The sequence below is a fragment of the Rattus norvegicus genome, chromosome 1, assembly GCF_036323735.1.
Source record: "Rattus norvegicus strain BN/NHsdMcwi chromosome 1, GRCr8, whole genome shotgun sequence".
Lineage (NCBI taxonomy): Eukaryota > Metazoa > Chordata > Mammalia > Rodentia > Muridae > Rattus > Rattus norvegicus.
Window position 1 is genome coordinate 261,176,622 of NC_086019.1, and position 11,237 is coordinate 261,187,858.

At 40.3% G+C, this 11,237-nt stretch overlaps 1 protein-coding gene across 1 annotated transcript; it reads left to right on the forward strand.

The window, feature by feature from the left end:
* The first annotated feature begins 9,497 nt into the window (after positions 1-9,497).
* Ins1 (insulin 1) lies at positions 9,498-10,065 on the forward strand. Its single transcript, NM_019129.3, has 2 exons — positions 9,498-9,540; positions 9,660-10,065. The coding sequence occupies exon 2, from the start codon at positions 9,674-9,676 to the stop codon at positions 10,004-10,006; it is 333 nt and encodes a 110-aa protein (NP_062002.1). The 5' UTR covers positions 9,498-9,540; positions 9,660-9,673; the 3' UTR covers positions 10,007-10,065.
* Positions 10,066-11,237: the final 1,172 nt, after the last annotated feature.

The following is an 11,237-nucleotide window of genomic DNA, read 5'->3' on the forward strand; positions in this document are numbered from 1 at the left end:
ACCGAGCTGGGCTATTGTTTAGTAGCTGATAGAATGAAAGCACAAACTCACAAACTGCAAGTCTATAAACCGCCAGAGAACAAGCTCAAGATGGAGAAATTGTGTGCTGGTTTTGTCTGGCCTGAATTCATTTTTGTCATTTAATTACAGTTCTTCATTTTCCACTCCTGTATTGTCTTAACATATGACGATGCATTTATTTCACCTGTACTAAGCATAACCATGTCACTCAGGAGTGTCTACTAAAGAATGCCCCGAGCTCCTAGGCACAGTGTATGATGTGGGGTTAGTCACAGTTTGCAAGGCAGAACAGCCTGAACTATTGAGGCAATTCCTTTAGTCTCTCACTGAACCCAAATAAACATACTTTTGGAAGTATAGACCAAGATTAAATCAAAGATGCAAATGAGAAAATAGATGAGATAGATATTGATGGATAGATAAATTAGATAGATTATAAACACACAGACAGACAGACAGAGACAGCTAAGGCTAGTAGAAAAGGGCCTCTCTTCTTTGTACCAAGCTGCTATGTGATTATGGAATAATACTTTTAGAATACTTATAATTTCTCTCATTAAACTAAGAGTCAGATGGTAAAAACTTAAACCTTATAAAGATTGCAAGGAGGAGTATTTATTTATTTATTTATTTATTTATCTATTATCTGTTAGTTATTACCAATGATGTGTGGCTGTGTTGTGCATGTGTGTTGGCATGCATTCAGAGCACAGGTATGAATGTCAGAGGGCAGCTCTTGGAATTATACTCTTTTATTCTACTGTGGGTTCTTAGCACCACTGGCAGGTTGGGCACACACCACAGAGCTATCTGTCGAGCCTACCAGGAAGGTCTTTAGAATTAACCTTTGATTTGCTCTTTTGTCTGAGTCACATTTCACTTTAAAATCTTTACTTTCCAGGAAGACTGAAGATAAACAATGGTACAGCCAGGTGAGTCCTGGCTGGCTGTAAACGCTGCGTGCCAACTCAGCAGTTCCTTGCTCAGTTCATCTCTTGGTCCTGCTAACTTTTTACAGGCTGTAAAATGAAGCCAAATGGAGCATAAAATATTCTGCGTGGGGATCAACTTCCCAAGTTCGCTTTCATTATGGAAATTGTTATCTTCCAGATACCACAAGTGGTACTTTCACTTCCATAATTTAGGCTGCCACGTTTTTCCGGCATCATATCACCTTTTCCTCACAGCTTTCCTAACATCATCGTTCACCATTTATATACGCTTCTCTAAGGTGTTTTGCTGAGTTTTATTCAAATGTGGTTTTAATTTCTAAGCAGAGAATATCCTACTGCTATCAGAGAGCACAGAGGCTACAAAGAAAACAATGTCAATGGAACGAAATTAATTTACTACATGTTAATCAAGCAGAATACTTCCGTATGCCAATAAAAATATTTTCTTGACACATATTTATTATCTTCCTGTATTTCCCACAGGAGTCCTACCAACAGTAATGAAGCAGTAAAATTATTCGTGTTATGGAATTAATGTGCTCCATAATTGCTTATAAACTTGTACATCTTCATTGCTTATGCACTTTTGATAAGCTTGACAAACTTTAGACCTCTTCAATCAAAAACTGTGGAAGCAATTTCTCTATCTATCATTAGAATGGTTTGGTGTTCTCATTAATCCACCATTGTACAAAGAGTAATTTTATTATCTCTTTCAATCTCTCCGCTGGTTTTTAAAAAGAAAGGGTGCTATTTTATAAGGATGCCGAAATCTAGACTTCAGGCAAATATCGTTTGAAAATCGTGATTACAGAGTCACAATTTAGATAGGAGGCTGCAGTTGTCAGCAACTCTTCTGCAGCTTTGAAGATACGATTTGCCATGGAGAGAAGCTGCGTCTAAAGAAATCAGAGGCATTGGCACTGAAGTAGAGTATTTGATGCTTGCTTTAGGGCACACATTTCCTACTCATCCAGTCTGTGGAATTGCTTCTTCACCCCTTCTCTCTCGTTCTGACCCTCAGCTACTTGCTGAGCAAATGTGCCATGCTTCAAAATGAGAAATACCTAAGTGGGTGTATACACTGCTTCCTGGTGAGCATTACCTGTGGTCTCGTTTACCAGATAGTCATTTATTAGGATTGTTTACTTCTCCAAAAAGAGCATTTGGTTAGATTCAAAATGTACCACAGTGAATATCATAAAGATATTCCTTTAATGATGCAGTATTAAATTTATGGGCTCACATATTGTGTGTACCCTATGGAATCTCATGAATTTATAGTAGTTGTACATTATAAAAGACGGAGTAGAACATATTCAAAATATGCTGATGGACAATCAGAATTCAATACTCAGAGGCGAGGGAAGTACACGGATATCTCGGAGTGGCAGACACATGGAAATTTGGTCTCCACATCACCCTGCACTTCAGAGAACTTTAGACTCCAGCTGCCTTAGAACTTGAGTAAAGGGACCATGAATCTAGACTTGTGAACTTGAATAAAGTAGTCTGGTCCGGAGAGTCAAATAAATGAAATAGCTGCTATTGATGAAAATGGATATCGATCTTTGCTAGTTTTATAGCAAACACCATTCACGTAATAGTTATTGCCGTGTAACAAACTGACCCAAATTCAGGGATTTAAACTATAATTAGACTATAGTGCTCTAGTGTGCAGGTGAGCTGGTCTGTGCTCAACGCTACCACGCAATGCTTGCTCACGTATTTTTTCCCAGGGAATGCTTGTTCATCTGCAATCAGCAACCGAGCTGCCTTATGGCCAAGTCAATTAAGATGGTTTTGTTGGAATAGCTGATCTTTGTTCCTAGCCTTTAATTCTCCAGAAGGACAGAACTGGCCCATCGAAATTGTATAAGTTCGCGAGGTTTCTAAAAATAACAGCATAACACTCCTCTATAGGGCTGGCGAGATGTTTCAATTGTTACGAACAATTGCCTTGCACTGGACTGGGGTTTCTTTCTCAGCACCCACATGGTGACTTACAACCATGTATCTGTAACTTAGTTCCAGGGCTATCTTCTTCTGAACGCTGTGGAACCAGGCCTGCATGTAGAACATAGCCGTATCTACATACAGGCAAAATACTCCTCATCATAAAAGACAGTTAAAGAATCTCAACAATATAAAAACTTCTTATATCTTTGCTAAGAAGTTTCCATTACCAATTTAAGTTATGAAAGCCAATACAGCACTAATCAAAGAAGGGAAAACAATTGCTTTGTATGTGAGAAGATTTTTTTAAGCCATTTATTCAAACTCTAATCTACTATAAATCACTTCCAGTTGATGTCAGTCCTTTGAGCTGTCACTTGGAATTTCTCAATACCAACAAAATCAAGTTGGTTAGAATATATGACAAGTTTGAGTATTAACTTATACAGTTACAACTAAGATAATCATGTTTGATACAACCTAATAAAATGATACGTCCTAACTTGATGTACCCTAGTCAGTCAGTCAGGGAACTGATAAAAATTATTTTGATCTAAAACATCCAGAATCCTTTCTTTTCATTTCCAGAAAACTTATTGTTTAAGCCACTTATTATCAATGTGTTTTTCTTTAAATGTTGAGAAACTCATGTGTTGTATTATATATAATTCATTAATTTAAAAGTATGTATTACAGAAATTAAATCCTTTGGCATATGAAAGGATCAAGGCAAGAATTTTTCTCAATTAAAATTTTAAATGTGCCCATTTATAAAAATTCAGTTCTGTAGAAACCGCATATTTTGTAAAAGGAGAACTTAAAACAAACGAAAGCTTCTAGTTCTTAATAAAAACAGCTGGGGAGGTTTGTACACAAAATAGAATATTCTCTAGAGTAATTTGTTTAATTATCTGCTTAAACAGGTTGAGAAATTGGGAAAATGGATGGCACGTAATGTTTCTCCAAGTCCTAAATATCCTAGGGCTAAAGTTAGAGATTGTTTTTATTATCTTATTTTATTTAGGCCTTCGTTGTGACCTATTTTGGATGAAAACCAACTCACTAAGTCTGGAAAATCTGCCACTGACATTAACAACACCTCAAAACTCTAAGTAGAAGTTAACAGGGAAATAATATAATAACACACCACAGAGGGAAATGCTACTTGTTTATCCTCCAGGCATTTGTTACTGAACCACAGTATGCACTCTTTTAGCTCTCATAGTGTAAGTTACCAAATATATTATTAGAAACCAGGACATTATCTAGCCTTGCTAAAGCTACAGTAACAACAGACTATTTAATCACATCCCGGGTTCACGTATCATCAAAATGATTGACACTGTTTGTGGTCACACCACTAATCCATGTTCTGAGGAACATGCTGTGTCTGCAGCCCACAAAGTAAAATCCAACTCTTAATACCAAACAGGAATAAGTTAGAACCTACAGATAGCATTTTCACATTTTAAGTCAGTAAATAAATCAATTAAAATAAAACAAGAGAATTTTTTTTATTTATTTATTTATTTTTTTTTTTATTAACTTGAGTATTTCTTATATACATTTCGAGTGTTATTCCCTTTCCCGGTTTCCGGGCCAACATCCCCCTCCCCCCTCCCCTTCCATATGGGTGTTCCCCTCCCAACCCTCCCCCCATTGCCGCCCTCCCTCCAACAGTCTAGTTCACTGGGGGTTCAGTCTTAGCAGGACCCAGGGCTTCCCCTTCCACTGGTGCTCTTACTAGGATATTCATTGCTGCCTATGGGGTCAGAGTCCAGGGTCAGTCCATGTATAGTATTTAGGTAGTGGCTTAGTCCCTGGAAGCTCTGGTTGCTTGGCATTGTTGTACTTTTGGGGTCTCGAGCCCCTTCAAGCTCTTCCAGTTCTTTCTCTGATTCCTTCAACAGGGGACTTATTCTCAGTTCAGTGGTTTGCTGCTGGCATTCGCCTCTGTATTTGCTGTATTCTGGCTGTGTCTCTCAGGAGCGATCTACATCCGGCTCCTGTCAGTCTGCACTTCTTTGCTTCATCCATCTTGTCTAATTGGGTGGCTGTATATGTATGGGCCACATGTGGGGCAGGCTCTGAATGGGTGTTCCTTCAGTCTCTGTTTTAATCTTTGCCTCTCCCTTCCCTGCCAAGGGTATTCTTTTTCCTCATTTAAAGAAGGAGTGAAGCATTCACATTTGGATCATCCGTCTTGAGTTTCGTTTGTTCTAGGGATCTAGGGTAATTCAAGCATTTGGGCTAATAGCCACTTATCAATGAGTGCATACCATGTATGTCTTTCTGTGATTGGGTTAGCTCACTCAGGATGATATTTTCCAGTTCCAACCATTTGCCTACGAATTTCATAAACTCGTTGTTTTTGATAGCTGAGTAATATTCCATTGTGTAGATGTACCACATTTTCTGTATCCATTCCTCTGTTGAAGGGCATCTGGGTTCTTTCCAGTTTCTGGCTATTATAAATAAGGCTGCGATGAACATAGTGGAGCACGTGTCTCTTTTAAATGTTGAGGCATCTTTTGGGTATATGCCCAAGAGAGGTATAGCTGGATCCTCAGACAGTTCAATGTCCAATTTTCTGAGGAACCTCCAGACTGATTTCCAGAATGGTTTTACCAGTCTGCAATCCCACCAACAATGGAGGAGTGTTCCTCTTTCTCCATATCCTCGCCAGCATCTGCTGTCACCTGAGTTTTTGATCTTAGCCATTCTCACTGGTGTGAGGTGAAATCTCAGGGTTGTTTTGATTTGCATTTCCCTTATGACTAAAGATGTTGAACATTTCTTTAGGTGTTTCTCAGCCATTCGGCATTCCTCAGCTGTGAATTCTTTGTTTAGCTCTGAACCCCATTTTTTAATAGGGTTATTTGTTTCCCTGCGGTCTAACTTCTTGAGTTCTTTGTATATTTTGGATATAAGGCCTCTATCTGTTGTAGGATTGGTAAAGATCTTTTCCCAATCTGTTGGTTGCCGTTTTGTCCTAACCACAGTGTCCTTTGCCTTACAGAAGCTTTGCAGTTTTATGAGATCCCATTTGTCGATTCTTGATCTTAGAGCATAAGCCATTGGTGTTTTGTTCAGGAAATTTTTTCCAGTGCCTATGTGTTCCAGATGTTTCCCTAGTTTTTCTTCTATTAGTTTGAGTGTGTCTGGTTTGATGTGGAGGTCCTTGATCCACTTGGACTTAAGCTTTGTACAGGGTGATAAGCATGGATCGATCTGCATTCTTCTACATGTTGCCCTCCAGTTGAACCAGCACCATTTGCTGAAAATGCTATCTTTTTTCCATTGGATGGTTTTGGCTCCTTTGTCAAAAATCAAGTGACCATAGGTGTGTGGGTTCATTTCTGGGTCTTCAATTCTGTTCCATTGGTCTATCTGTCTGTCTCTGTACCAATACCATGCAGTTTTTATCACTATTGCTCTGTAATACTGCTTGAGTTCAGGGATAGTGATTCCCCCTGAAGTCCTTTTATTGTTGAGGATAGCTTTAGCTATCCTGGGTTTTTTGTTATTCCAGATGAATTTGCAAATTGTTCTGTCTAACTCTTTGAAGAATTGGATTGGTATTTTGATGGGGATTGCATTGAATCTGTAGATTGCTTTTGGTAAGATGGCCATTTTTACCATATTAATCCTGCCAATCCATGAGCATGGGAGATCTTTCCATCTTCTGAGGTCTTCTTCAATTTCTTTCCTCAGTGTCTTGAAGTTCTTATTGTACAGATCTTTTACTTGCTTGGTTAAAGTCACACCGAGGTACTTTATATTATTTGGGTCTATTATGAAGGGTGTCGTTTCCCTAATTTCTTTCTCGGCTTGTTTCTCTTTTGTATAGAGGAAGGCAACTGATTTCTTTGAGTTAATTTTATACCCAGCCACTTTGCTGAAGTTGTTTATCAGCTTTAGTAGTTCTCTGGTGGAACTTTTGGGATCACTTAAATATACTATCATGTCATCTGCAAATAGTGATATTTTGACCTCTTCTTTTCCGATCTGTATCCCTTTGATCTCCTTTTGTTGTCTGATTGCTCTGGCTAGAACTTCAAGAACTATATTGAATAAGTAGGGAGAGAGTGGGCAGCCTTGTCTAGTCCCTGATTTTAGTGGGATTGCTTCAAGTTTCTCTCCATTTAGTTTAATGTTAGCAACTGGTTTGCTGTATATGGCTTTTACTATGTTTAGGTATGGGCCTTGAATTCCTATTCTTTCCAGGACTTTTATCATGAAGCGGTGTTAAAACACGAGAATTTAATGGAGATGTTTATGTTTGGGAGGACCTTGAGAGAAAGGCACTGGGTCCAAGTCATTATAGAATCATAGTCTAAGCCAAAAATACTCATATATGTTCAGTTTCACTACCCTCCTTCTCTTCGAGACGTGTGACCTAAGTAGCTGTCTGTATATGGTAATATACTTGCCAGTTCCTGAGATAAGCAGGCGCACAGTGCCCCATTCCGAAATAAGTGTGCAGCCAGTGTTCTAGCTTTAGTCTCCGATGGAATCCCCTGGTTCAAGCATGATCTCATGTTGTCGCATCCCATTTCCTTCCAGGGAGCTCCCTCAGGAGAACGACTGCTCACCCGCGACCTTTCCACAGGATTGAAGCTCAGGGAAGGAAACAATATTTGAAGTTTCAGTCCAGTGGTGCATATGAACTTTAGAATCACTCCACCACTATCTACAACGACAAAAGTCACATGGCTAAAGAAGAGTGTCAGAAAAGAGCTCCTTAAAAAATAAAATTCAATTCAATTCAGTTCTTGAGCAGTCCTAGTCTCGTCCATCAGCCTTCTCTCTGGTCCCTCTAATTCTCTGACTCACTCTCTGACCAGTGTAGCCAGTAAAGGGGACATTTTCTCTAAATAAATGTTTTCTTCCAACTTGAAACCTAATGTTTACAAGCCTTTATATTACAGTACCTTGGTTTCTCCACTCTGATGAAATACAAACATCTTACCTATCATTCAGTCATGGGTTTTCTTTCTTTGTTCTCAGCTCTCTGGGTACCTGTCATGGACTGCCACATGATGATTGGCTGAGCAGTGGTGAAGACACTAACCTCACTGGAATCATAAAGTAGATTTCTAATTAAGAAAAAGGAGTGCCACCCATTGTTCAAAGGAACACTGTGTTAATTTAGTTAGAGTGGAGGGTGCAAATTCTAAGAGGAAAGCTAATTTATAAACACGGTGCCAGAACCTGTTTCCCAAAGTTCTGTTGTGCCGGGCTAGAACCACACATTTGAGGTTGTAGTCAATGGCTGAGAACAGGAGAGATCAAGCACCCCCAGAAAGGTCCTCTTTTTGAACAAAGATTATCAGTGCATCCAGTTAAATAAGAAAGTTGACAGTGGTTGAGAGAAGCAACCAGGTGCTTGCTAGCCCCACATAACTCCAGGCTAGCAGCAAAGATGACCTTACTCTCCCGATACAAGCTGAGTCACTTACAGTGCTATACTTCGCTATTTTCCTCTACTCATACCCTTTAGAAAACTGCCAAATTGATATGTTTTCCATACCTATAATCAGACTAAGAAAAAGAGGCAGAAACAAGTTTTAAAAGCTTTCATGGATGGCACTGGAGAAGTTAAATTTTTTTGCTGTATAACCTATGTTTATTTTATACCATAAGGACTTCACAAACTAACTTAACGTTATTGGACCAGTACAAACCTACTTTCTTTAATGGCTTCTGAGTTACTTGAAGACAAGTAACGTGTCTACTTTATTATGGCGCCTACATTGGAACCCACTGCGCATCACCAGAGATTTTTCTCAGCAAATGTTTGTTGACTTAATTGAATGCTGTCATTGACAGAAAGTCTGGTTTGCATTTCCTCTCAACTCCTTGAAAATAGCTACCTTTCCTAATTGACCCTGTTGGCAGATGTTTAAACTGGGGTGAACGCTGTGCTACTGAGGCCTGATGCTTTGTGGAAAATCAATTAGAATGAGACCAAATGTTCCACCTAATTCAAATGGTTGTCAAAAAATAGAATTTGAGTATCTATATTTCGTCCCAGCTGACCCCTGAGTGGGCTATGGGTTTGTGGAAGTAGAGATAGAGGAGAAGGGACCATTACATGTCCTGCTGCCTGAGTTCTGCTTTCCTTCTCCCTTTGAAGGTGAGCTGGGGTCTCAGCTGAGCTAAGAATCCAGCTATCAATAGAAACTATGAAACAGTTCCAGGGACAAAGATACCAGGTCCCCAACAACTGCAACTTTCTGGGAAATGAGGTGGAAAATGCTCAGCCAAGGAAAAAGAGGGCCTTACCCTCTCTGGGACAATGATTGTGCTGTGAACTGCTTCATCAGGCCATCTGGCCCCTTGTTAATAATCTAATTACCCTAGGTCTAAGTAGAGTTGTTGACGTCCAATGAGCGCTTTCTGCAGACTTAGCACTAGGCAAGTGTTTGGAAATTACAGCTTCAGCCCCTCTCGCCATCTGCCTACCTACCCCTCCTAGAGCCCTTAATGGGCCAAACGGCAAAGTCCAGGGGGCAGAGAGGAGGTGCTTTGGACTATAAAGCTAGTGGAGACCCAGTAACTCCCAACCCTAAGTGACCAGCTACAATCATAGACCATCAGCAAGCAGGTATGTACTCTCCTGGGTGAGCCCGGTTCCCCCAGCCAAAACTCTAGGGACTTTAGGAAGGATGTGGGTTCCTCTCTTACATGGACCTTTTCCTAGCCTCAACCCTGCCTATCTTCCAGGTCATTGTTCCAACATGGCCCTGTGGATGCGCTTCCTGCCCCTGCTGGCCCTGCTCGTCCTCTGGGAGCCCAAGCCTGCCCAGGCTTTTGTCAAACAGCACCTTTGTGGTCCTCACCTGGTGGAGGCTCTGTACCTGGTGTGTGGGGAACGTGGTTTCTTCTACACACCCAAGTCCCGTCGTGAAGTGGAGGACCCGCAAGTGCCACAACTGGAGCTGGGTGGAGGCCCGGAGGCCGGGGATCTTCAGACCTTGGCACTGGAGGTTGCCCGGCAGAAGCGTGGCATTGTGGATCAGTGCTGCACCAGCATCTGCTCCCTCTACCAACTGGAGAACTACTGCAACTGAGTCCACCACTCCCCGCCCACCCCTCTGCAATGAATAAAGCCTTTGAATGAGCACCAAAATGAGAGAGTTTTTATGAATACAAAGGGATTGTGTGAACGGGAATCTTTTTCTCTGTCATTTAGTATCGTGCTAGCATATTACTAAGCAGTTGTTAAAACTGCATGATTGTGTAACCATTTAAGAAGCTCATGATAAAACAGACATAATTCAAAGTATCCAGAATTTGGATAATAAGAGAGTCAAAGGGTAAATGCCACTGAAGTTACTAGTCCAAAAGTGATTTGCTTCTGTCTTGGCTCACCCCCCTGGTACTATTTAGTTCACAATTCCAGGTTACAGTTCATCCACAGAAGGGGAGTGGAATAGAGACGGATAAATAAATGTACCCATACATCAACCTATCTAGATAGTGTCCCACTGAGAATCCCCTTCCTAGATTATCCTAGACTATCAAGTAGACAGTTAAAACATCACAATCACTTTGCACATCCCACACCATCCTGCAATAATTCATTCACTTTCTCATATACATCAGAGAGATCACTCCTTCCACAGATAACTACAGTGGTAAAGGTCAGTGTGAGTTAATATACAGCTGTGGAGTGATACAGTCTGTGCCCTTAAACACTTTGGTGTCCAGACAGAGGAAGGAGGAAATAAACACGAGAACACAGGTATGCGGTTTGTAAACCAGTACACGAATGTTTAGATTTTTAAAAAGATTTTTGTGGGCCAACTAAGGAGTGAGTGTCTGTGCCAGAAAATGTCTTTCCAACCTTGGTGTGAACACTGAACCCATCAACACTTTAGAATACAAGGTTCTGACTTCCAGGCTTTCTAAGTCAGAACTCCTGTTGTCACAGCTGTAGCTATGAATCTTAACAAAAGCTCTTCAGTCTTCGTATGAATAGGATCCACTGAGAAGCACTAGCCACTATACTGAGACAAGCAGAAGTTAATTCAAAATTTTTCTCCTCACTGTATTTGTAGCAACAAATCTAAGTCCATGGATGTGCTATATATCAATACCTTTTAATTAAGCATCAATCCCTGGACATATTGAGTGGCATTTCTAAGTAGCAGCCATCCAATCTATCACATAGCCAATCACAAGCCAGGAGGTAAGCGTTTCAAACATTGCCTGGTTTTAAACCATCATTTTGCAACTTGCCAGCTAAGTGGTTCTGAGCAAATTATATTCACATCCTGAGAATAAGTTTCCTCATTTGTA